This window comes from Didymosphaeria variabile, assembly GCF_027946475.1.
Source record: "Didymosphaeria variabile strain IMI 356815 chromosome Unknown scaffold_4, whole genome shotgun sequence".
In the NCBI taxonomy this organism is placed as follows: Eukaryota; Fungi; Ascomycota; class Dothideomycetes; order Pleosporales; family Didymosphaeriaceae; genus Didymosphaeria; species Didymosphaeria variabile.
The window spans coordinates 2,443,603-2,469,146 of NW_026611623.1; the positions used below are offsets into that span (position 1 = coordinate 2,443,603).

Consider the following 25,544-nt stretch of genomic DNA (forward strand, 5'->3'; position numbering starts at 1 on the left):
AGACCCAATCACCCTGATGACAAACAGCTGCTCCATGAGCAGTTCGTCTGCCGCATCTTAGAACAATTAGAGCAGGTTGCTGTTCCCGATTTTGGCCGTCGCATATCGAAAAGGTGAAACGATGAGGGACACCTGTGCTGGTTGGAGGCCCCAGGCGCCACTTGTTCGATGACAATTGCTTGTCGGGATACTGAAAAGTACTACATCAGTCTAATAAGTCCTGTGGCGAAATGCATTACTATGTATTCACGGTCGATGCTGTTGCCGCGTCTTCATACAGGAAAGGCAGCGAACTCACCACGGCCACGATAGAACCGAGCCTGGGCTCCGACGAACACGATCCGCCGCTAGAGACATGTCTGATAGGATTGCGTTTATTTTTCTATTCAAAAGTTACAGTTTGGGCTACTTTTCTATTCAGACCCGAATCCGGTAGTTATTCGCGTTTCACTGCCGTGCCCTGCCGCGCGCTCACATCGAGTGAATAAGTGGGCCGTATTGACCGCACAGATGAACTGCCTCGCTATTTGGCGCTCCATGGAGAGATGATGAGGGCCACTGTCTCTCCTTCACTATGGTTGCCGTCGTCGGCTACGAGGGGGAAATCAAGGGACAGACCCTATTGCACGCGTATTGAGGGCTGAATTGATTGACTCAATACCGGCACTATGAGGGTTTATTAACGTACGGCATACATTTCTCTTACTTATCCGACCACGCTCTTTACTTCCAAACTCCTAAAAACCTAAGCTCGTCTCTCTCGTTCTTCTTCTCCATCCATAACCTTCACATGCATAGTCATCCCTCTTGAAGCATACCACGGTTCTGATCTCATCCGAGAACAAAGATATTGGGCCCGCCTTTCTGCGCCATACCAAACCGTCTAGTCCCCTCTCCAGATCCCCGGCCAAGAGATCACTTGACAGGAGTCGGCATCCCAACTCGGTTTTGAGCTTTCAGCCCACATTCGTCCTGATTCGGACCTCACTCACCACATCCTCGAAAATGGCAGAGGACCAATTTCCCCTCTACCCACAGGCTGTGGTTCTTCCAATCCTCGCCTTCCCCTCATGGATTCTCTGTATCTCCCCCATGATTTGGCACCTCTCGCAGCGCAACATCGCAGCAGGCTCCCTCATCTTCTGGCTCATACTCCTCAACTTCTTCAATTCCATCAATCCGCTTATCTGGCCCCGTGACAATATGAAAGAATGGTACAATGGTACAGGCCTTTGTGACATTGAAGTCCGCATCCAGGTTGGCGCCTCGGTGGCCCTCGCAGCATGTACAGCCGTTATAGCACGCCGACTCGCCAACGTCATGGATACACGCAATATCACGGTCGCTCCAAGCAAGCGGAGCGTACTCATCGAGAAGATCCTCGAGATCGGCTTCTGTTGGGTGTATCCGGCAGTCCTGATGATCACGTACTACATCGTCCAGCCTTTTCGTTATTACATCTTCGGTATCTCCGGATGCACGGCAGTATTCGATTCCAGCTGGCCCAGTCTGGCGATTGTGTGGGTTTGGGGCTGCATCACAACGCTCGTGGCAGCCTTCTATTCAGGTACGTACTGCTCGCTTCGGTCGTCGACAAGTGATGAACACAATTAACTTCTTACCACAGGCTTACTAGGCTTTCGTCTCTTTCACTACCGCCGCGAGTTCCACGATCTGATCGCCGCCCGCAACACCACTAAATCACGCTTCATACGACTGTTTCTCATGGCGCTCTACGTCTCAATTATCTTGGTCCCATACTCCTTCTTCATCCTCTACCAACTGGCCGACACCATCGTCGACGAATACAGCTGGGCACGCGTTCATGGACCTAACTGGAACTCTGTCATCAAAGTACCTGCCAACGGTGTTGCGCGTTGGGACCGCTGGGGTGAAGTCGCCGCAGGATACATTGCCTTCCTTCTCTTTGGCACCGGCACCGATGCGAACAACACTTACAAGGGCTTGCTCACATCAATCGGGTTTGGCAAGATCTTCCCAAGCCTCTACATCATTAGCGAGAGTAGTGGCACTCAAACACCTACAAGCGTCACCTTTGTCAAGCGATGGACGTCCAATTGGTCGAGTAAGGCGAAGAGCTTGATCAGCAAGAACGGATCGGTCTCTGAGATGAGCTGCAACGCTTCCGTAACCGGCTCCGTCATGCAGACTGTGTTCACCAACGAAAATTTGACATCTGGCCAACAGCATCACGACACAGCCCGCAGTGATAAGAAATCCTTCTTCAGCCGCATCTTCTATGGCCGCACCATGAATCACTCCATACTTCCAGTCCACAACAAGATCTCAACCGAAATTGACCGTCTCCCTGTCCTCGACAAGACACCCTCGAACCCCTCTGCGTTTACTGCGCATGCCTGGGCCGCCGATAATGTCGCTGGCGAGAAGCATGGGGAGGTGACAGGTGTTCATGTTGTTCGAGAAGTTCATCAAGCGAGCCAGGACCGGGGCAAAAGTCAAAAGACCATTGAGGATGCCTAGGTGCAATTGCACCAGATCTCAGGATTTCTTTAGCCTTTATGGATCATCAAGAGTCACTTCTCGTTCGGCATCGGTGTCCTGTGGTAGGCACATACACAATCTTTTCTTTCTTGGGGCAGCTTGAGGCAGCTTAGGGATCTATTCCGAGGATATTAAAGTCATTTGGGAGATATGTGGAGGATTTGCATACGGTTCGGTAGCCTTTACACTCTTTACTCTAATCAGGCATCTCTATGCGTACCAGTGCCGGCCATTGATAGCGGTAGCTCTATCTATCTACTGTTATATACATTGCATTATCCATCGTGCCACCTGTTCGTGTCCCATCATCATGTCACGTATCAGTATCCAGATCTATGTTCCTGAGTCCAAGCTACAAGTCGAGGCTGTCACACAAAGTACGTGAATGAACGGTTACTCCATTGATATGATACATGTAAAGCCAACCTAGCTAGTTTTTGCTCCGAACCGTGGTTGACTACCAGCTATGCAACTACGTCCTCTCAAAGTCATTATTCGCGAGCTCCTGCTCAGAATCACTGGCAAAGAATGTCCCTTTCCCTTTCTCTACGTCCCCAAAAGGGTCACTGACGTTCGTAGCCACAGACGGTCTTCCAGCAGGCATGCGCACAAGTTCACTCTCATCACCCTCGGCAATCTCAACGCTTCCATTGTTCGTTTTATACCCGACTCTAGCGGTTGGTGTAGAACCCCGGGTTGACCGAAACACGCGCGGAAAGTGCTGGATGATGAACGCGCGCAGAGTGGGTAGCGAGGCGCAAATGATACCGACGTTCAGCTCGATGGCGGACCACGTCGCTGTGCCTGGATTGTCCCACGTTATGTCGGTGGTGATTGCGACTTTGTGTAGAGCGTTAAGGCGAAGTATGGATGCTATACTGGCGCTGTTATGTAATCAGTAATGAACAAAAACACACCCCCTGTATGGTCTTACAAGCCGCCCAATCCAAGAATGAGCGCCAAAGTGTACTTCTCCCGGCTGCGCAGCTGCAATTTATTTATGATGAATATAGGAAGAATGATGAGAGTAATGTCTGTGCTGATGTTGATTCCTGCGTTTGCGTACCACCTAAATTGCGAAGAAACAACGTCAGTATAATGCCGAGAACCGGGAATGGGTGTTCTTGAGTTATTGTATCAGGTAATTTGGGGACTTTGAAAGTCTAAGAAAGCTGTACCAGCCGAACTCTTCACTCCGTACCCCGACATGACTTACAGTGCTGGCTTATTGACGCATCCGCCAGGAATTCGATCGTCCCAAAATTTAGGGATTGGATAGCAGGAGAAGAGGCCGGTGAATAGAGTCTCAACGCATGTGGCGAGAATTATCCACAGCAACACCCAGCAGGCTTTGCGCACGTTGTGGTCGATCACGATGCGGATGTATTGTAGGACGATAGAGACTTTGGTGAGGGTTAGGCCGAAGTTGTACATCATGATGCTAGCGAAGAGAGCCTAGATTATCTAAGGGTGAGCGTCTTGGCCATGGTCGCAAATTTCACAAGTGTTACCTTGAGGGACCCGATACCCTGATCCAAGGTTAGAGCCTGGATGTGCCTGCCCATGCCGTTCTTGACTTGGTAGCCCTGACATATTGAAGTAGCGATGCTGAAGATCTAAACAATATAAATAAGTTAAGTCTCGAAGAATGGAGGTATTTCGATGCATACCAACGCCGATGCAATGGCCAGGTCCTCGTATGACGGATTGCGAACTACAGCAAAGCGTGTATATAGCCTGAAGCCAACGATCAGAAGAGCTAGGATAGGGAGCACTGTTATGATCGCAACGACTTGTGGACCCTTATTGGCCGCTAAGTACTGTGGAGAAAAGGCCGGAGCTGAATCGGAAGACATAGCTAAAAAGAGCTGTTACGCAAATGGGAATTGTGCGAGTAACTCATCGGTCCGATTGCGACGACATGTCGACCGTGCACGAATATATATACACGTTCGAATGAATTATGTGGTCCCACACCACAACACTCACGAATGGTCGCTCTGACATCTTGCGACGCTGCGTGTGGACAATGGGGATCACATGGCAGTTTCTAAAGTTTCGCTTGCAGGTTTTATTTCCTCCCTCATTTGAATGCAGTAAAAAGGTGCGAGTTCTTGTCGAAGGCCCTGGTAGTGTATGCTACAAGCGATGGTACTTTCACTTTTCCACGAATAACGCCTCATTAGCCTGGTACGTCAAACACAACCTGCATTAGGCAAAACCTTGTACGGTACCGTTGCACCAGTTTGAGGTATGTCGATCCGGGGTAAAGCGAGTGTGGCGTAGGAGGATCCTTCCAAGAACGGATTTATCCGTCTTACCCACCGTGAAATTTAGCAAACGTGCATGTGCGAACTCGCAAAATTGCCACGAAACTTGGAAATTTGCGTCACCCCGCGTTACGCGCGCCTGATCTGCCAGGTTCGCAGGTACGGGCCTCCTCTGAATGGACAGTATATTTCATACAACGCCTACATACCTAGGTACGTACACCATACAAGGGAGGCGCTTGGCAATGGATTTTGGTCTTTGGTTATATTATGACAAGGTTTGTCACTAAGGATCTAGGGCGCGGAGGTTGGGTCAACAGGACGCATTGCGTTTGGTACCCTCCCGGAAGAGACCGAGTGGCTGCCCCTCTCACAGGCAGTAGTTCGTGGCACAGTGATTTGAACTTTGCCTCTCCTACCTCTGAAATTTTACCTCGGCTGCCATACCCTGCATACGTGCATCAAACGACTAGTGAACAGAAAGCATATTTCATTTTCAGTCTGTGAGAACAATACTTGTTGGTTCATGGATGTAGAGTTGGCAAGCTTTGGTCGAATAGGGACATTGTAAAAGGATAGATAGCTACACAGTTACAGCAAGGCCGCGGTCAATTCCATGAGGAAATTGACTTATCGGAAAATGCCATCACCACGAGTGTTCTAAAAGGAGAGAGGCATCCGAGACATGCCCAAACTCTGACGCCTAGCTAGCAAACGTGAGCTTGAAGAACACATCATTTATACTCAGCCTTTCCTGTCATTGCAGAGCTGCTCGTTGGCGCTCACGTACGCACCTAAGACCAGGTCTGAAAAAAGATGAAATAATCAAAGGAGATTGACGATAGCCGGAGGGGTTCCGCAGAGCTTGAATTCCCGTTCTTTGCCTTTTTTGATTTTTGGATATGTCCAAAAACGCTAGCTCGTGTGGCGATATGCCGATGAGTAACTATTTAATAGCTTTCAAATATTGTTGGAATCAAAAGAACTTTTTGGAATCGTCGAATTTTGGAGGGAGAAGGGTGGAAATATCATTGAATCTATCGTACTACGAGGTCATTCCTATCCCGGATTACGTGGTTTTCATGCCCGTGGCGCATGCAGGGCCAACATCCCACGCCGCTGTCTCCGCACCTGCTCGTCTTGGGTAATCCAGCACTGCCCCGCATTGTGTACGCATCCAAATGCTAAGAATCCATGCCTCCAACCATGGATCAGCTCGTCGACCAATATAATTAAATCTTCCATCTTAACCCTGTCCCTCATTGATACCATTCAGTCAAAATAACATCTTTAGCCTCGCGATGTGATGTCAATGTCAATGGTAGATATGCTACAAGAGATTCAACACATTGCAACTACCGGTGCCTTGCTCCAAATTATAACAGGACTGGAATGGCCGGGAAGTTCATACAAGGATTAGAACGTCCACTTCCCTCCAAACTTCGAATAATTGCTGGGAAGCGTACCCGCGGATTTGTCAATCCTTAAGGATGAACTGTACAGCTCCTCGAATTGTCACCGCTGAGTAGATTGCATCTCCGGAGGGTCGTGTCGACCATCATTGCAACTGGGCGTTTGGTGGGTATTGGACGGAATCCAGATGTAATTCTAGGATGGCGTAGCTAGGAGTCGACGACTAGCAATGCACCTGGCTATGATAGAAATTCCAAAGGGGGTCCACCTCGGAAGTCCCACGGACTTGGAGGATTCTGATTGGCTTCCCGCCGACATGACCCAGGAGATAGGGACGAAAAAGGTGTAGGGTAGCCAGACACTTCTTACACGGCTTGCTTGTTTTTTGGTCGTGTTGGAGAGCAGGTCTTTTCTTGGTGCATTTAGTGTTCACGTGGTGTTGTTCTAAGTTCGACTAGGTTTAGCACAAGTTCCAAAATCCCATTGTGGCTGAAGCTGTGGCTGGGTTTGGTCTGCATGCTTTCCAACACTCCTACCCTCAGAATGGGGCCATTCTCCCTTCAGCCTGACGAAGCGCTATTGAATCGCTTTTCACGTTTTACTTGCCTGCCAAAACGATCCGTATCCCTGCTTGACCTGTCGCAAAGTGCAGTGAGCTTGAACTAAACATGCACTCGCCATTGGCTGCTGCTGGGGCCTGTAACACACGCATGCAGCATTGCGGCGAAGTCGCCAGAGTTAACGCTCGGTACTGCTTGCTGTCTCCCACTCCATCTGAGCACAGCCCTCCAGGCTCCCTCTACAAGTGACAGAGATTTCTCCTCGTCCATTTCGTCCTGTCATCCCTTGCTCGATCGATCTTGCATTGTTGCATACCGTTGCGGCATGATGTTTGCTCAAGGTTCTCGTTCTGAGCGGGCATCAACTGCTGATCCTACTATGCTCAAACCATCTACGTCTGTGTTTACCTCCAACGAAACCAACTCTGTGATCAGAGCTTTTAACTTCGACGGCCCTGAGGAATCTACGCAGACTCAGCAAACTGCGGATAACGTGACGGCCAGGACTTTGCGCTCTAAGAGATCGGCCCAACATTCCACATTGGAACATATCTCGACAGCTTCAAGCCCTACCGACAACCTTGACCGTCGCACATTTGGCGAGAAGCGTGCATCCTCGCAACCTTTGGCATTCGGGAAGGATCCTGATCCAGATAGTCCCTTGCCATCCATCGAACAGGATCCTTCCGATACAGGTAGTAGACATGATACCCCTATCAATACCCCGTGGACTCCGCCTACAACGGTTGACGGGCCCGTTGTGGAGTATCTGCATGCCAATGCACTTAGTAGCTCTCTACAAGCACTGAGACTCCAGACACCAGAAGTAGCGGATACTTCCTTGCAAGTGGACCAAACTGTCCGACCGAGGGGAGTCACATCCAATCTCCCGCAACCAATTGTTCGAAGCGCTTCACGAAGTAACACGTCGACTCCCTCACTACATCTCGTCTCGGTGCCATCTACCAATCTTGAAAGTCAAGGCCGAGTTCCAAGCCAATATCCCCCTGAAGGTATCATTGACAGTCTTGATGCTCTTCGTTTGCGATCGCCTTCTTTAGCAGAATCGCCAGTGCGCTCTCGGACACGACAGGATCGTTCTTTGACCCCATCACGAGGGCGTCGCTCAAGCTCCGCGGCTGACAAAGCATTGTACCGAGTGGAAGATGAAATACCTCCTGCAACCTTCTCCCGTATGCGAGAGATGCAACAAAGTTTTGATAAAGCTCGTGAGATGAGCGCAAAGATCGTCAACGTACTGATCAGCTCAGACATACATCGAGAGCCCGAATCAGGTATTGAGAGGCTATATCGTGAATCTCTGCGCTTGAGTCGATTCGAGCTACCTTCTTCGCGTACTGTTGGGTTAGTCGGCGACTCCGGCGTTGGCAAAAGCAGTCTGATCAATTCGTTACTCGACAAGGAAAACCTGGCTCGCTCTGTAAGCACTACTTTCCTGTGCTTAACTCGGCTGATTAATTGCATAGAACAACAATGGTTCGGCATGCACTTGCGTGGCTACAGAGTACCATTACCACGATCGTGATGACTATGCTGTGGAGGGGGAGATATTCTCAATGGAAGAATTGAAGAAACAATATGGGGAAATGCTTCGAACATACCAGGAAAGTAAATCTCCACCAGAAGATCTCCGAGGGGAAGAACTCGCAGATTTGCAGCGTAGAGCGAAGATAGCGAGAGACACATTTGGAGCAAGCTTTAGGGAACGACTAGAGCAGAGACCTGACTTACTTGCCCTTCCAATCAACCAGGCGGTGCAAACGATGCTACAATGGGCTTCACAGTTACTGCCCCAACATAGTGCTGGCCAGACAACTCGAGTATACGAGACCTACAGCGACATTGCGAACTGTTCTTCGAGGATTAGAGAGCTTACGTCAGAAGTTCAAACCCTGGAAACGCAAGGACCAAAGATCCCTTGGCCTTTTGTGAGAAAGTTAAGGTACGTATGGCCCTCCGGGAAGACAAGATACAACAATGTCAGAGATTATGATCTTGTCTTGTGGCTATAAATGACTGATCCATTACTAACGCACAATTACTGTAGGGTGTACTTGAATGCCTACATCTTGAGTAGTGGATTAGTCTTAGTCGATCTTCCTGGTTAGTATACGCAAGGCTGCATTCGATCATTACTGAGATTTCCAGGCTTACGCGATGCGAATATTGCTCGTCAAAACATCACTGAGCGATACGTTCTCCAGTGCCACCAAATATTGGCTGTCGCCCGGATCGCGCGAGGAATCAGCGACCAAAGCGTACAAGACATTTTTCAATTGGCTCGTCACGCGAGACTATCCAATGTACATGTTGTATGTACGAAGTCAGATGTGAGCATGGGAATCAATCAATGTATCAGCCCATTGTGAGCTCACGCATACCAGGCAATCGTTGCCAAAGAAACTTTCGAAACATATCCTGCCGAGCGCAAAGCTATAAAGGCAATGGAAAGCAAAATCAAGCAAGCTGAAGAGGATATGGAGTGTCTAACAGAGCTGATCAACGAATTTGACGAGGACCCAATGAATCGCTCAGAAGAAGAAAATAATAATTGCAGCAGACTGCTTTCTGGCAGATGGCGCGCACAGTACGTATTGCAAACTTGCTCCTCTCCAGAAGCTAATCAATCTTGCGCATAGGAAGGTGAAGGAAGATGAGGAACTCAGGTATGCTACACTGCATCGTGTCACGGACTTTCGCACTGATAGTGTCAGACTGCTTCAACATATCGTAACCGTTCGAAATACAGACGTTTCCCGACTGATTAAGACGCAATACAGAGACCATCCAGCTGCGCAAGATCTCGAGGTATTTTGTGTGAGCAACACTCTCTACTGGATGGGTCGGCAGAAGCCTACAGCGGCATCAAAACGCCGCTTAGAGCTCAGCGGGATCGTAAAATTGCGTCGGTATTGTATAGGCATCGTCGCTGAGAGTCACATGCGTGCAATTGGTCACTACATTGCCCACGAGATCCCAGCGCTTCTTGGATCCGCTGCACTATGGGTAAGCTCTACCGGGACATGTGATATGTAATCTCAAGCTAAAGTAACCCACGCAGGTAGAGGCAGGCTCCGGTGACACTAGCACGGAGAGAAAGCAGGAGATGTTGAGCGTAGTCAACGCGGTACAGGCCAAGGTGCATGAGGTACGCCGATTGATCGCTCCGTGCAAGCCTTACTCGAACGTGTAAACCCCAATTGCTGAAGGAACTATATATCGCGACGTTGAGGTGCTACATTGACTCCTGAGTGAGGGTTGCACCGCACAACAATCGCTGATAAGTGTGGACAGATCGCATCTCCACTATCTTCGCTCCATGACATCTCCCGAAACCTCCAGAATAATTTTAACAGACAAGTCAAACAGCGCATGGGTATCTAGTCATCGTTCGACATAGAGAATGATTATCTAATATGCACAGAACAACGTACTCCGCGATGGAGTGTCAGCGCTAGACAAGCAGCTTTAGTATGGATTGGTATAGTATGTACAGTACCCCATGCTTGTCTGCTAGGTTTTCTGACACGTGCAAGTTCCATCATACATCATACGCCGCATGGTGTCGTAACTATGGAGAGTATGAAACGAAAGCCCAGCCCTATCGTTGTTGGAATGAAGAAGCAATGAGTGGAATGGTCAATGATATGAACACAACATGGGGCGCCTTCACAGTTGATTCAAACGGTTGCTTAGATGATCTTGTGGCATCAATCACAGCTACGCTACACGACGCAACCGCTCTGGCCTTTCGGGCAGGTACGTCATGGCACCTAACTCACGACAATTCCATCTCATACCTAACGATATTCGCAGCACAAGCACGAAACGACAACCGTTCAGCTCTGCACGCCCTCACTGCAACTCTTCGTCACCGACAAGACTTACTACTTTATGACATTGAGAATGCGGTTAATGACTTCCAACATGAACTTTCCACCTTGCGAACTAACGCATTCGCGCCTCTACGGACAGCATTCATCGGACAGCTTATGGACAATACTTACCGAGCTGCGAACATGGAACATGGTATGTTTTCAATATTCAGCTTCCTCATGCTAGAGACATCCGCGCTGCTACCCGAAGGCATACTGGTCGCATCTCAACAATTTGGTACCTTGGTGCCAGCAAGAAAAGCTCAAAATTTGACTAATCATATTCATGTAGGTGGGGGAAGTGACCAACGCCGGAAAAAACTAGTCACGAGTAGATTTGGCTCTCAAGATCTCTTCATCACCCACAAACGCATGGTCAGCGAAGCCTTTAGAGATTTGTCCATCAATGTGGAAGCCGCTATTAGGAACGCCGTAACCCGGCGGACTGCTCTGATTGATGCCGACCTGCAGCTCCTCCAGGATGAGAACGTGGTATTGGAAAGTGAGAAGAACCCCGTCTTCAGACGAAAGCTAGTAGAAGAGGTCGAACGAGCGAAGGCAGAGCTTGAGCAGATGAGCAGCAGGTTGAGTTGATGCCTGCACATGTGATGACATCGGGACCTTGGCATCGCATGGCCACATTGGATGTTCTCAATGAGGGTGGGAGTATGTATTTTGTCCCAATCTTTTTCATACTTCTTTCACTTCATAAGTTGAACATAGAATTTGTTTTCGCTTGTCCCTCAAATATGATGCACAATACTGGACTACAATACCAAATGATCCTCTTGGCCCTTTCATAGGAGGACTTGGATACATCAGCAAGTCCTTTTACCCTCGAATGATGTGCTGTGCCGCCTCCAGCCAAAACTAGCGTTGGTGTGGCATACTAATCCGGTAACCCGCGGCTTTCCCTCCTGGCGGGCATCTCCGCGAATAACGGGTCATCTATCAGGACCCTTGCTACCTCACACGCGCCGAATGTTACCCCGCGAACCCCACCATGATGGATTCAAGTATAGCTGGATAGACAACGTTGCACATATACCCGTTGTTACATTGTCGCGTGCTTTTGGAATTACAGCGTAAATCGCTCGTTCCTATATAGACTTGAATACACTCATTGATCGCATGTTCGCACTGCAGATCCTTTCCATCTCAGCTTGTTGTTGGTTCATTTGTGAAAATGCCTCTCAAATCCGACCTCACAATTGACGCGTCGAAATTCGACCGTAGTCTCAGCGACAAGGAAACAACAGAGTTTAATAAGAAATTGATTCAGATCTGGAAAGATGGACCTAGGTGGTACGAGGTATATGTGACCCTTTCCATTCACGCCATCCTCGTCCATTACTTCTGTAGCTCCCTGTCTATATCCCAATCACAGTGCCTACTCTTTGATATGCTTGGACTCGGACCTGACAAAAGAACGACAGGTCGGCGCAGCGGAATACCGCAAACTTCGTTGGGAAGGACAGACACCACTTCCAAAACCCATTGTCCTTCCCGAAGGCATAAACGGCACCATCCCATCGCGCGACGCCGGAAGAGAAATTACATACCGCATCTTTAAGCCCGCGAGTGGTGTTTCCAAGGGCGTTCACCTACACATACATGGTGGCGGCTGGGTGCTGCAGTCCGAAGCTTATCAAGACCCATACCTAAAATACATGGCGGATAACTACGAGGTGACTGTGTGGTCCGTGGGGTACCGTCTCGCGCCAGAAGACCCCTGGCCGGCAGGCGTGAACGACTGCTACGATGCTGCAGAATGGCTCGTTGATAACGCGGAGAAGCTCTACGGTGGTCCGCTTATGTTCACTGGTGGGGAAGTAGGCTGATGTGTCTCCTGACTCGATCATTGCTGATCATTGTAGTCCGCCGGCGGCCACCTCGCTGCCCTCGTTTCTTTCCACCTCCTCGAGACGCGCCCAAATTTCGCCTTCAAAGGCCTCCTCCTGCACTTCGGCTGTTACGACATGGCTCGCTTCTTCCCTCACGTACACCACCATGAACTAGAATTGGTCATCGATCTTGACATCATGCAAGCTTACATCAAAGCCTTGCTACCCAACACGACTCACGAGGAGCGCTGCCACCCGTCAATCAGCCCCTTCTACAAGGACATCAGAGGCTTGAAGCTGCCGCCGGCATTATTCACTTGTGGATCAGAGGACCCGTTGTTGGACGATACCGTGATGATGGGCGCCAAATGGGGCATGTGGGGGAACGAGAGCGTGGTGAAGATATACAATGGGGCACCGCATGGTTTCATTGCGTTTACAAGAGGTGTAATCAAGGCGGTTGATGAGGGCTTGGAGGATACGGTCACCTTCGTCAAAGAAAAGATGGCGCAGTGAGGCTGGTTTGGCGAAGTCAACGTAGGAAGCAGTGGGTAAAAGAAGGTCTTCAATCTAAGGTGCCAGGTTTAGAATCGAGAACGATGCTAATATGTCTATATTGCGATCTTGGGTATTAACAAGCCTAGGTCCCACTTCACATACAATCCTACAAGGTGTCTATCAAGCGTCCACTTGCGTCGGCTCCAAAGGTTGCTCCATAACCGTCTCGATGACCGAATCCGCCTTCTCCGTCTTTGGCGGCCACTTCCCCCGCCTTTCCGCTCTGACATACAGATTATTAGGCCGGATCAGCTGGAACATAGGGTCATACTCGATCGTGTCATCCCCATCCTTGCTAAAATGGTACCGCCAAATCAACTTCGGCAAGAAAATTTTCACCTCCTGCAATGCAAAGTTGAATCCAATACACATGCGTGGGCCCGCTGCGAACGGTATATACGCAGCTTTGTGTCTGTTCTTGACTTCGGGTGTGTTCCATCGCTCAGGGTCGAACTTCGCAGGGTTGTCCCACAGCGCAGGGTTGTTGTGGATATGGTGCAGCGCTGGGATGATGACGGAGTCTTTCGGCAGCTTATATCCGCCGGGCAGGATCATGTCGGCCTTTGCGGTGCGGCCGGGCTGGAAGGAGGGATTGTGTCGGCGCTGTGTTTCTTTGATGAAGCGGTCGAGGTAGGTAAGCTTGTCTGTGAAGTCGGAGGTGAGCTCCATGTCGTCGGTGAAGCCGTTGTCGACTAGTTCCTGGAGAAGATTCTCTTGGACGCCAGGGTAGGTGACGATTCCGTAGAGAAGCCATGAGAGGAGCGAGGAGGTAGTGGTGAAGCCGGCGCCTGTGGCGACCACGAGGGCATGCGCCATGGATGTGAGGGGGAGTTTTTCGCCTTTGTTGTCTGTTGCTCGAAGAGCATAGTCCACCATGTTCTTTGCTGTGAGGGCGGCGTCCTGAAGTGGGAGATCGGAGGTGCCACCGCGTTCGGCATCCTCGACAGCTTTGATAATGATCTCTTCCATACGCTTTTGCTTGGTCTTCAACGCCTTGGGGTCGCCAAATGGCAATGAAGCATACCAGCTACCCCAAGATGTAACCTTCTTGTTCAGCGTCAGCGTCTCCGCGATCAATCGTACGATCTCGTGCACCGGTGCATTCGGCGATGAGAAGTGCTCCAGATCAACGCCGAGAGTGAGTTTTGCCACAGCTTGAGAGCCGAGCTTCAGCATGTAGATGTACGCATTGAAAGACTGTCCTTGCTCGTCAAAATGGTCAAACACTTTGTAGGCCTCCTCGATGGTTTGCTGCATCGTCGGAGCGTAGTGCCTCACAGCTTTCGGTCCCAGTGCAGGAGGGAGAAACTTGTGTGTCACCCGCCACTCAGGTGTGTCTGTGTCGCCCAGGAACACGCCAGCCTGTGGTTGCTTGATGCCGAAGAGTGGATGACTCTCATTGATCTTCTTTGTGAAGAAGTCTGATTCCGCGAAGGCAATAGCGGCAATTTCTGGGTCATTGCTATGGTAAACAGTACGGCCCATGTTGGTCGTCTTGAACAGCGGGCCATAGTGGTCGAAGAGTCGTTGATGGTTGCCTAGATGATCAGGAAACACTTCGAAGAAGTTTCCTACATAGGGAAGACCCTTAGGACCTGGCGCGTCCCGCACTGCGTGGCCATCGATGGTGATAGCGACAGCATCTTCTGAGGACAATATGTCCGAAACTTCTGTTACTGCAGTGCCGTTGCGGTCGAAAGCAATACCTTTCCTCTTGTTAGTGATTGGTCATCGTCGAACGACTCTCTGCGTACCTCCAGGAACAACTATCGCAAAGTGTGAAGCGATGACATCTTTCACATCCTCCAATGAGGCATCTTTATGAAAGCTGATAGTCCTTGTAGACGCAGGAGATTCTCCCAGCAGGTAGAATTTATGTGACTCCATATTCTTGGTTGATGTGGTGAATAGCAAACCGCGAAAGTTAAGTTGCGGCAGCCAGTCGCAGACAGACCTATATGTGGCGATCGTCCGCCATACTCCGTCATATTCATCGATAACTCAGCCATCTCGACAAAACAAACCGAGGCATTGCGAACGCACAGGCTCAGGGTTTTCATCAAATTTGCGCTATCAAATACACGATAATTGGAGAGTCGATGCGCTTCAAATTGTCAAAGATGCCGAGGTACGTTTTCTCCGACACACCGTCGTTGCGCGCCGATATATTGTGGGACTACCCGTGCGGCTCTGCGGGATTTGGCCAGTCGTATGAGCGCCATTTATCGGCAATGGCATCACCCCTGGAGAGCTTTGTCAACTTCGTGATCTGCGTTAGTGGCGCTCCGCCGGCGCGGCGCATACGACAGCCTTATAAGTGGAGCAGGCAACACCGAAACGGCGAAAGTCGCCCCACCATGCAAAGGAGATTGAGGCTTCGAAGCTCGTACGAAGCCTTGATGCTGTACAGGGCTTCAGAGATGCCGAGGCACATGGAGGAGTGCAACGATGCCTAGAAGCTCCTGTGCGCTGTGTTAGAAAATCCTCGCGATAAAGGTCGCGTTCATCTTCTGGCCTCTTTGTGCTCTTCGTCCCCGTGCATATCAAGATGTCAGAATCCAAAATTTTGAGTGCAACTGAAATTGCATCTCACGCAACGAGAGACGACTTGTGGGTTGTGATCCATGGAAAAGGTACCAGGTTTTCGTCTCGTCTTGAAGTGCTCGCTTGCTAACATAAGCTTCAGTATACGATGTGACAGAATACGTCCGAGATCATCCAGGCGGCGTTGACGTACTTCTTGATGTCGCAGGGAAAGATGCGACTGAAGGTTACGAGGACGTCGGCCACTCAGAAGATGCAGACGAGATCTTGCGATCATATCTCATTGGAGTCGCAGCCGATAGCCGCAAAGCTCGCAAGACCAAGGCCGTAAAACTCGCTCAACAATCATCCCCTCTACCCACCAGCACGCACAAATCTTCACTTTCAGCAACTGCGCTCAAGGCCGTCCTTGCTTCAGTCGCCGTAGCAGCACCCTCGTATTACGCTTCACAGCGCGGTAGTCTCCCCCAGATACCCTTCGACAAATTGCCTTCTCTTGCATTGATTGGCAGCCATGCATCAGGCAGCCCGGGTTCCCCTTTCTTCAAAGGCTTCACCATCGCCACCGTCCTCTCCAGCATTGCCTTTGCCGTGGTCGGCAAAGAACTCGCAAAGTTTACGCACGTCGAAGAAGGCTTCGGACGCTATCCACCCTATCGCCAGGTACGCAATGTCAGGGTACAAAGTTTGTGTTCGTGCTGGGCGATTGTCTTAGACTCCAGGCTTACACTTCTGAGTCTGAATCTTCAGACATCTATCACCTGGCCAGAACACCTACTTCACCCACCTCCCTAATGTGTGAAGATTGCACTGACTTTGTTACCCACATTTAGGCACGGCCACGCGTAGCGCCCGCAAACCCTCACCTCGCAAAGGGCTTCCTCGATGCAAAAGATTACAAGCCGCTTCAAGTCTCCAAGATTACCAAACTCTCTCCAAATGTGTTCAAATACACTTTCGCACTCCCTGCTCCAAGAGATGTCATAGGCCTGCCCATCGGCCAACACGTCGCTATCAAAGCCACGATTGACGGTAAAACTGTCACACGCTCATACACGCCAACCTCCAACAACATCGACACCGGCGTGCTGGAACTCGTCATTAAGATCTATCCCGACGGCGCGCTCACAGGAAAGTACTTCGCCAGGCTGGAAGTTGGAGACGAAGTACTGTTTCGCGGACCGAAAGGCGCCATGAAGTACGCCGCAGGGCACTGCAAGCACATTGGCATGATTGCTGGTGGGACAGGTATCACGCCCATGTTTGCCCTGATCCGCGCCATTTGCGAAGATCCACGAGATACGACGTCGATATCGCTTGTATATGCGAACCGCACTGAGGACGATATTCTCTTGCGCTCCGAGCTCGAGACGTTTGCGAGACGGTACCCTAGGAACTTCAAGGTGTGGTTTATGCTCGATAGCCCACCGGTGGGTTGGCAGGGTGGAAGCGGGTTTGTTACGCGCAATGTTATGAAGGAGAGATTGCCTGCGGTGGGTCCGGACACGAAAGTCATGCTGTGCGGTCCGCCGGGAATGATAGGAGCTGCGAAGAAAGGGCTAGTTGAATTGGGTTTCAAGGAGCCCGGTGCGGTCGGGAAGATGGGCGATGAGATCTTCTGCTTTTGAGTAGCATGGCTGCAGGAGCTCGTTGCAAATCATGCAAAACTTGCATGTACTTGGTGTGTGTATGGCGGATATAGACGGCGGCGGAATAATACCCTCATCATATAGTACTGGCTCAGATGAATAACGAGAACAAGGGCGTTGTTGTACGATACTTAGTCGACAATGACGCAGAAGTTGTTCATGGCCGGTCCGTCCCTCACTTTCTTCTTTTCGGTCTTTGTGGAATTGCTCGCACCTGTTAGGCTAAAAAGATAGTAGCACAGTTTCGGGGTTTTCTTCTCGTTCATCAGGCTAAAGCCAAGGTTCGTCATGATACGAAGGAGCACCCGTTCATCCAAATACCGAGAGTTCTCCACGCAAGGTAACGGCAGGACGAGAAACAAAGCAGGAAGGACGAGCGCGTTGATGTTTTGATGTAGGTCGGTGCGACGCAAGAACTGCGTTACGCGCTTTAACATTTCGCCTCTCTGAGCTGGGTCTGGCACGTAATTGAGAACCAAAGAAAGAGAAACGATGTCGAAACGGTCACTTGCTGAGGCCGGAAGCGGACGCTTCATAAAGTCCTGCCTCTCGATACCCGTCCCTTGGCTGTTTAGATCGATTCTCGTCATCTCAATTTTCTTGGGGTATTTTGAAATTTCGTTGTTGGTTGAAAGTGCCCCAACTTCCAAGCATCGAAGTATTGACTCTGCAGCATCTTCATTGACTGCCTTTTTAGTGCGGTCGAGAATATGTGCACCTAGCAACCAGTCGACGAGTACCTTGCTCGAGTCTCCACCGCGATCCTTAGATTGACCTTGCTTACTAGCTGCTTGATACACTTCGAGCCCCCCGTTTTCTTCAATGGCTTTGGCAATACTTGCTGCGAGCTTCGTATCACCCTTCTTGACAGCAGACGCGTGCTCTTTGTGTAATCGATGATGGGTCCGAATGATGGTTCGAGATCGCTGGGAGGTCATGCGCTCTTTCGGCTTGCTGGTAGGCGGGCGCCCCTGCGATAACGTCTTTTGACGCCTTTTGACCGCCATACCTCTGTCTTCATTGGCCAATGTCACATGTGGTTTCTCGATGCGCAAAAATGTTAGCGGTAAACGAATGCCGAGAGTTCAACGGCTCTGCGCTACTGCACTAGCGCTTTGTATCACGTGGTCGCTAAGCGCACCTCCGCTGCCGCAATTTTGACCCTGTTGCGAAAATCGAGACTTCGACTTCCGACCTCTTCCCACGACAGCTACTAACACACAACACATCCGTCGCCATGCCTCCCAAAGGATCCAAGGGTACGCCGCACTCCAGTCTCAGCGAAGCGATCAGCAACACCTCGCGACCATCCCCCCCGCGAAGTCGTCTCTCAAAGACGGTGCTAGATCGTATCATTCCTGTTCAATGCTGCTATTGTATGGATGTGTGCTAACGAGTGGCAGCCTCCAAGCCCAGCAAGCAGGCTAACGCCGCTGCTAAAGCTGCTCTCAAGGGAGTAAGTTAGACCTACAAGGCGTGCCAGCATCCCGTCGCTGGCGGCTTTTACTTCTCGTGCCATGGGCGGCAATTCTAACGAGATGTAAAGGTCAACTCGCACAAGGTCCGCAAGGTGCGCAAGAGCACCAGCTTCCACCGCCCCAAGACCCTCGAGCTCTCGTACGTATACTTGTCCATCGTTGTCACATTTGTCGCTCGCATGGAAGCAGTGGCTAAAAACATGGCAGCCGCGCTCCTAAGTACCCCCGCAAGTCTATCCCTCACCAACCTCGCCTCGATGCTGGCAAGATCCTTATCCACCCGCTCAACACCGAGTCCGCCATGAAGAAGATCGAGGAGAACAACACTCTCGTCTTCATCGTCGACATTAAGGCCAACAAGCGCCAGATCGCCGCCGCCCTCAAGAAGCAGTACGATGTCACCACCATTAAGATCAACACCCTCATCCGACCGGACGGCTCAAAGAAGGCTTTCGCGCGGTTGACCCCCGATGTCGATGCCCTCGACATTGCCGCCACCAAGCTCGCCATCGTCTAAACGAAGCATGCGTATGTGGGCATGGCGTGCGTGAGATGAATATGACGGATCTGGGAAATACCAATACCTGGCTGGCATCATGGAAAAGCGGATACGAATTGCATGGCGTTCGTGGGCATGTAGTCCACAGTGACTGGAATGAATCAATTTTTGACATGGCGCCTACTTGATGTTCCGATTGTTCATGTTCATTCTTGATACAGGGCTCTTCGGCCAGCAAAATCCCCTGAACTTCAACAAAGGTTCTGAAACGTGATCCGTCCATGCAGCAAGCCGTGTGCTGAGCTTGTTTGGAAAGCGTAGTACTGTCTATATTGTGCCTTCGTATGTTCGCATTGGCTTACACACGATGTTAATCTTACAAGCTCCACATTAAAAGTCATGACAGGCATCTCGCGCATGTACCACTAAACCTCAGCCTCCCACACAACTCAAGGTTTTGTTAAAATGTCTCCTGGAGATTGAAGGTTTGCAAAACGATCTCTCGCGCGACGCGCAGCCCTGCTTGCAGCTCTCCTCCTATCTATGGACGACATCTTCGTCTCCCTTGTGGCATTGATCCGAACAGAAGGTCTGGCCAACAGGCGGCGCGGACCACGGCTCGCAAACCTGCGCTCCCGCCAGTCGTCGCGGTAATGAAAGCGCACAATGGGAACCGGCGCTATGTGCTGACGGGGAGTGCGCATGCGCATCGTACGCTGTAGTATATTCCGGTCTGCAAGCTTCATGCTTGACCGCATGGGGATGGGGACGTGGACGGCGCGCATGAGGGGCAAGGAATCGGTGTGGTTAAGATGGTTCTTGCGAACCTGTTGTAGCCAGCGACGGAGCACATGTGGGTTGTAGGTTCGGTGTTTACGGATATATTGCTGGCGGTGAGCTCGTAGGTATTTTCGAAGATATGAGCCGTCAGCGGGCGCGGTTGGTGTTTGCTTAGAATATTCGGAGGCGGATGAAGAAACTGAAACGGTCATTGCCTTTCGTGGCGTACCATCTTCAGAGTTCGTCAGCTCCTGCTCAAAGTTGCTGGCGTAATGGCGAATTGGCATTACGCCGTTTCTTGCACTGGTAATTGACGGTTCTCTACCTGTGATGTCAGAGTCAAATTTAACGGCCACTTTGCGGACTTTGCGGCTAATATGGTGCGCCGTACCGTTCGATTCTTTTCTCTCCGCCTTTCGTGAAATTTTCTTGGTTGTAGCCTTGTCCAATGGCGTAGCTAAGACTCGTGGCGACGGTGATTGACCGTTGGGCAGACGTACTGTCCGCACGAGGCCTTTCACAGCCATTCCTCCTGTCGGACCTTCGATCCATATATCGTATATCCGAGCGTCATCCGTACGTGCCCCAACCTTTTCTCTTGCACACAAACGCAACTCTTCACCACAGTACAACGGCGCAAGGTTTCTGTATTCAATGGCTTCCACGATGTGCGCGCCCTCGGAAATCGACTGGAGATGAGTACCAATGAACTTAAGCATGAGCGTCTGCGTTAACGGGCCGTGTACGAGGACGTTACGATGACCTTCAACGTTCCGAGCGTACTCTCGATCGAGATGAATGAGGTGCGCATTGAAAGTAAGGGCCGAAAAGCGAGCAAGTAGTGTGCTTGTAGGGGTCAGTGCGTGGTAGAAATCAGGTTGTCCAAGTGCTGTATCTCTGAGTCAGTATGTAATTGCTAATTAGAGGGACTACCGACACTGAAGGTATTTGACGGGTGCCAACTTGCCCGCCTTAATATCTTGAAGCTCACCAGCAGACCGCTCACGCATGAACACTATGTTGCGATCCTCTGTCAAAAAGGCTTGGTCCAGGTTGCGCATTTCTTCCTTCAGAGCTACATCCAGTGAAGGGCCTCGCCTGGGTTTGTCCCTGGAACCTTGAACAGCCTGGAATACAGGGTCGTATCTGGCGAACTTGCGCTCAATCGTGATGAAGATCTTCTCGTTGTCACCCTGACCTCGTAGTCTCACATCCTTTATACGCTCAAAACACAGGATATGTTTGTGCAAAGCCCAACCAGTATTTGCGCCAAAATAGAGGTTCTTGTCTACTCTGACAGCGCCGCCGGCCCACATACGGCGTACAAAAGAGCCACCAGGGCTATGTAATGGATCGGTGCCATCGGGCAATAATTGACCATCAGAAAGGGCCGGATTACAGAAGTACAAATGTTCGCCAATCGCATAAGGCATCGGTGTAGTTTGACGCTCGGTTGTGGGTGACGTTTGCCATCCTTCCGGGAAGAATGAGTATAAAGTATTATCGAGTTTCTTTTCTGTTGTATGTCCAATGGTGTCGCGCTCTAGCGGTAGCTCACGGTTGAGCATGTCTTTGCGGAGGGTTTGAAACCATTCTGCGGCCTCTGGATCCGTCGATTGCGGAATCGATTCGCGGTTGCCAGAGCCCTCGACTGAGCCGGATGAGTAAGATCGATGAGGTTTCCGTATCCGTTGCCATTGTGTGCGGTGAAACGGCGTCTTCGCCAGGCTGTACAAACAGCGCGTACGAGTGGCCATTGTCGTTGTTCGTCGAAGCGAGTCGGGTTCGGAAGGAAAGCTTCAGCTTATCGATAACCGAACGGCTGTCTGAGGCTCAACCGGATCTGCCAGCTACCACCGCACCTCTTTTCCTGTCACATCATCTTGTATATTTGCGCAAGAGAAGGAAAGCCCGGATCTCGACCCAGAGAGACTGTGAAATTTCAATCAAGATCTCAATTTGATGCTATGAAAGCGAACACTCACGTCGCCAACAGTACGATTACGAGGAGCCCTCGGCGGACAGATATAACAAGACGACCAACTGATTGGTATATATGTAGGAAATCAAACTGCTACACAATCCTTATTTCATCTCATCGAACGCGTTATATTCAATCGTAAATCACCAAATATGATACTGTGCACGTAGCCTCACCAACCAGCAATCACCCCTCATGTGCATCCTTTTTATTGTGGTCCAAGAAGAGATAGGGTATCCTGCCACCTTTAACGAGAGCGATAACAATTTGCTTCCTTATATAGGCTGATCCTAGTCCCAGAGATCCGCTGTTTACTATCGATAGGAAACGTTATGTCGCAGAACTCATTTTGGTCTTGCAATTTTGTAGAGTTGCATCGTCTTCTTTGGGTTTTTGGTAACTTTTCAGGCCAGTGGTGGTGTTTGTGAAGTGATCTTAGCCTCCAATATGCTATATCTTCATGTTCAGGTAGTGCCACAATCGCGGACACGGTAGAATGGCTTTATGATTCATCTTTGACCCATGAGTACGGAAGCGCAATGCGCGAAGGGTTATTTTTGAAATATATTGCACCCACGTACGTCTACTGGCTTTGCAGGCTTCAACTCTAGAAACCCTACACAAGTCGCACTCGACAATGGTTTGTAGTGGTATTCTCTGGAATCAGAACTCCTGCAGCTCTAGCAGAAAAAGAGATCGGCAAACTATACCCAACACTCGCATATGTACTCTTCATTTTTGCGCAGGAGATACTGAGGATGTATCTGAGTTTTGACGGCCGATTTTAAGCCTCTATAAACGGTGCCTGCAGCATCAAACGAGCTTTTGGAAATGGCGGTATAGTCGGTTTCAAAAGTTCCTCACTTTATTATGGCTCTGGGTCATCTTATTTAATGGCTCTATGATCTATTCACCCTTTCATAGGCCTAGTGTCTTCAAAATGCTCATTCTAACAGCCTGGTACCCCATTTCAATTGTACCACTACTAAAGTAACGTGTAGTACAAGGATTAACTAATACTAGAGGAAATATATGTAGAAATCAATAAGAAGCTGAACTAGAGCCATGATAAAGCTGCTTTAAAACACTGCGCACGATAGCAAAGCAGGCTGGCAGTTGGTGACACAAGAAGCTCGATAGCAGGGGTGGATACACACACTGTGTGACACACATCATGTTTTCAATCGAGATCGATCGAATTGGGTTATCTTCGAGACAGACCTCATAACCTTATCACGGGAGAAGCTTAGCCTCTTTCTTCTCTCCTAAGCTCTAAATGTACTTCAGAATAAAGGGTAGTTTCTGGGCACTGCGCATATTTTCTAGCGAAGTATAGACAGGTGTTGTTGATAAATTAGCGTAGTTGCTTTCGGTTGTAGAAAGGCGGGGAAGCCTGACCCGACCCTGCATCTACTCCCTCAGTAGTACCTTCTCTTTCCCATCCGCACTTTCCTGAAAGTCAAAGCAGTTTAGGAACATATTTGAGTGGCCGACTGGAATTACAGGCCTTTTCAGCTCCTGAAACGTCTTTGCAGTCCATAATGGCGCGGTTCTGTCTTCGACTCCTGACATGCATTTTGACAGTACTGGCCATCGTTACTGAGGCCTCGGGAGATGTACCTAGATACATCATGTACCTGACAGGGTTGGTCTTTTGATTTGCTACAAGCCAAATTCCTATTAAGCATACCTAGGCACTTAACTAACACATTTTCCAGCCAGCATCCAATAGTCCCCTCTCCACCACTTATCAAAGATGTCACACATGTCGCCATGGCTTTCATGCGTTCAGAGATATTCAATGATCCGGACCGAGATGAGTGGCCACTGTTCATGACTGTAGAAGAAGCGAGAACGAAATTCCCGAAGGAGACGAAAATCATGGTTGCAATCGGAGGATGGGGAAACGAGGATGGATTTAGAGAAGCAGCGCGCACCGAAAAAGCAAGAAGGATCTGGGCCGAAGGAGTAAGAATAATGGTTGAAAGTACCGGTGCGGATGGTGTGTACACGATCGCTTCCACTCCACTCCGTACGACACAGCTGACTCGTCCGCAGGTGTCGACATCGACTGGGAGTACCCAGGGCAAGTTCTCCGCACTAATACTATGACTCATCCCTCCAGCTAACAAACCCCAGCGGCAACGGCGAAGATTACAAGCGCACCCCCAACTCCGCGCACGCCTGGGAACTAACCGCCTATCCTCTCCTCCTCTCCGCCGTCCGCATTGCTCTCGGCCCCTCAAAACTCATCTCCGCCGCAGTGCCAGGGCTCTCTCGTGACATGCTAGCCTTCGCACCGTCCACCATGCCGTTCATCATGCCTTCTGTCGACTTCCTGAACATCATGACATACGACCTCATGAACCGCCGAGATAACGTGACAAAGCATCACACTGGCTTTAAGAACTCGCTTGAAGCTATCGATGCTTACATCGGCGCTGGGCTCGAACCATCGAAGGCGAATCTGGGATTAGCTTTTTATGTGAAATGGTTTAAGACTGATCCCGCCGCGAGACAGCAATGCAAAGCGCAGCCTGTTGGGTGCCCGGCTGCGCTGATGGAAGATCCCACTACTGGTGCGGATTTAGGTGAAGCAGGCGCATTTTCCTGGCACGACGATGTACCCACCGAACTGAAGGCGTCTTTCAATAAGGCACTAGAAGGTGGTGTGTATGACAAAGATGGATACTTCTATTTTGATGCTGAAGAGGATTTATTCTGGAGTTTTGATACGCCTGACGCTATCAGAAGGAAGATTTCGCAGATCAGGAAGAAGAGAAGAATAGGCGGAGTTTTTGCGTGGGGTCTGGGTGAAGATGCACCAGATTTAAAGCACCTGAAGGCAGCGAATAAGGCAGTGCAGCTGTGGAGGGATGGGAGGGTAGATAGGAGCGAGCTATAATCCTTAACTGCTAAGCGTCAGAAAGAGGAGAATGAAGAAGCATACCTTTACCGAACAATCGGAGAATCACCTTGCTCAGGTCTCATTCACCAGTCCAATGATCACCCATTCGGCAGCAAAATCGTAGACTTTCTATGGCGCCGCCACTCGCAGATACTTCGCTCCTAGTAATCCTTCACTGCACAGAATGTCAACAATATCTGCAACATTCTGCGGCTTGCCCAAGCGCGGTAGATTTTGCCTCCGGCCCCATAGTCTTGAAAGTCTTTAAAGGTCCTTGAAGACGCCATGAACATATTGATGCGGTCCGTCGGTCTCTTTCGGGCTGACAAGCACGCTGTTCGCAGTATTATGGGCCGTGAAGTCGAATTTCGGGTGGCGACCTCCGGAAATGTTCGCGTAGCAGCGGACCATGGCTTCGTTGGCGGCTTCAGTTGTGGCGTATATCAGCCTATCTCGAATTGTGAGCACTCTGCTGACAGCGGATAGAACATTGAAGGTACCAATGGCGCGCTTCAGGTGCACAATGCGAAAGTCTCAATACTCAACACAAAGACGATTCTTGACACTCAAGCAATTCATCTATGATAGGATAGAAGCTGGACTTTGTATATTGCCAAGACACATATTGGAAACAGTATCCG

At 50.0% G+C, this 25,544-nt stretch overlaps 11 protein-coding genes across 11 annotated transcripts; 7 read left to right on the forward strand and 4 right to left on the reverse strand.

Annotated features, from left to right (window-relative positions):
* Positions 1–1,005: 1,005 nt before the first annotated feature.
* Positions 1,006–2,502, forward strand: N0V89_005717 (uncharacterized protein; the record flags this gene model as incomplete). The annotated part of the gene is made up of 2 exons (XM_056214492.1): positions 1,006–1,567; positions 1,628–2,502. 2 exons carry the CDS (start codon positions 1,006–1,008, stop codon positions 2,500–2,502), a joined length of 1,437 nt encoding a protein of 478 aa, XP_056071759.1.
* Positions 2,503–2,995: 493 nt separating this feature from the next.
* N0V89_005718 (uncharacterized protein) lies at positions 2,996–3,960 on the reverse strand (the record flags this gene model as incomplete). Its single annotated transcript, XM_056214493.1, has 2 exons — positions 2,996–3,407; positions 3,740–3,960. 2 exons carry the CDS (start codon positions 3,958–3,960, stop codon positions 2,996–2,998), a joined length of 633 nt encoding a protein of 210 aa, XP_056071760.1.
* Positions 3,961–7,970: 4,010 nt separating this feature from the next.
* Positions 7,971–8,799, forward strand: N0V89_005719 (uncharacterized protein; the record flags this gene model as incomplete). Its single annotated transcript, XM_056214494.1, has 2 exons — positions 7,971–8,207; positions 8,254–8,799. 2 exons carry the CDS (start codon positions 7,971–7,973, stop codon positions 8,797–8,799), a joined length of 783 nt encoding a protein of 260 aa, XP_056071761.1.
* A 990-nt stretch (positions 8,800–9,789) lies between these two features.
* On the forward strand, positions 9,790–11,256 carry N0V89_005720 (uncharacterized protein; the record flags this gene model as incomplete). The annotated part of the gene is made up of 4 exons (XM_056214495.1): positions 9,790–9,793; positions 9,921–9,926; positions 10,604–10,816; positions 10,955–11,256. 4 exons carry the CDS (start codon positions 9,790–9,792, stop codon positions 11,254–11,256), a joined length of 525 nt encoding a protein of 174 aa, XP_056071762.1.
* A 592-nt stretch (positions 11,257–11,848) lies between these two features.
* Positions 11,849–13,022, forward strand: N0V89_005721 (uncharacterized protein; the record flags this gene model as incomplete). The annotated part of the gene is made up of 3 exons (XM_056214496.1): positions 11,849–11,974; positions 12,099–12,494; positions 12,540–13,022. 3 exons carry the CDS (start codon positions 11,849–11,851, stop codon positions 13,020–13,022), a joined length of 1,005 nt encoding a protein of 334 aa, XP_056071763.1.
* Positions 13,023–13,184: 162 nt separating this feature from the next.
* N0V89_005722 (uncharacterized protein) lies at positions 13,185–14,951 on the reverse strand (the record flags this gene model as incomplete). The annotated part of the gene is made up of 2 exons (XM_056214497.1): positions 13,185–14,770; positions 14,819–14,951. 2 exons carry the CDS (start codon positions 14,949–14,951, stop codon positions 13,185–13,187), a joined length of 1,719 nt encoding a protein of 572 aa, XP_056071764.1.
* Positions 14,952–15,612: 661 nt separating this feature from the next.
* On the forward strand, positions 15,613–17,236 carry N0V89_005723 (uncharacterized protein; the record flags this gene model as incomplete). Its single annotated transcript, XM_056214498.1, has 3 exons — positions 15,613–15,697; positions 15,751–16,271; positions 16,442–17,236. The coding sequence occupies 3 exons, from the start codon at positions 15,613–15,615 to the stop codon at positions 17,234–17,236; spliced, it is 1,401 nt and encodes a 466-aa protein (XP_056071765.1).
* Positions 17,237–17,388: 152 nt separating this feature from the next.
* On the reverse strand, positions 17,389–18,264 carry BMT2 (25S rRNA (adenine2142-N1)-methyltransferase; the record flags this gene model as incomplete). The annotated part of the gene is made up of 1 exon (XM_056214499.1): positions 17,389–18,264. The coding sequence occupies one exon, from the start codon at positions 18,262–18,264 to the stop codon at positions 17,389–17,391; it is 876 nt and encodes a 291-aa protein (XP_056071766.1).
* Positions 18,265–18,494: 230 nt separating this feature from the next.
* RPL25 (60S ribosomal protein L25) lies at positions 18,495–19,252 on the forward strand (the record flags this gene model as incomplete). The annotated part of the gene is made up of 4 exons (XM_056214500.1): positions 18,495–18,516; positions 18,661–18,713; positions 18,804–18,874; positions 18,943–19,252. 4 exons carry the CDS (start codon positions 18,495–18,497, stop codon positions 19,250–19,252), a joined length of 456 nt encoding a protein of 151 aa, XP_056071767.1.
* Positions 19,253–20,300: 1,048 nt separating this feature from the next.
* Positions 20,301–21,771, reverse strand: N0V89_005726 (uncharacterized protein; the record flags this gene model as incomplete). Its single annotated transcript, XM_056214501.1, has 3 exons — positions 20,301–20,339; positions 20,515–20,903; positions 20,952–21,771. The coding sequence occupies 3 exons, from the start codon at positions 21,769–21,771 to the stop codon at positions 20,301–20,303; spliced, it is 1,248 nt and encodes a 415-aa protein (XP_056071768.1).
* A 1,765-nt stretch (positions 21,772–23,536) lies between these two features.
* On the forward strand, positions 23,537–24,900 carry N0V89_005727 (uncharacterized protein; the record flags this gene model as incomplete). The annotated part of the gene is made up of 4 exons (XM_056214502.1): positions 23,537–23,640; positions 23,714–23,997; positions 24,054–24,072; positions 24,135–24,900. The coding sequence occupies 4 exons, from the start codon at positions 23,537–23,539 to the stop codon at positions 24,898–24,900; spliced, it is 1,173 nt and encodes a 390-aa protein (XP_056071769.1).
* Positions 24,901–25,544: the final 644 nt, after the last annotated feature.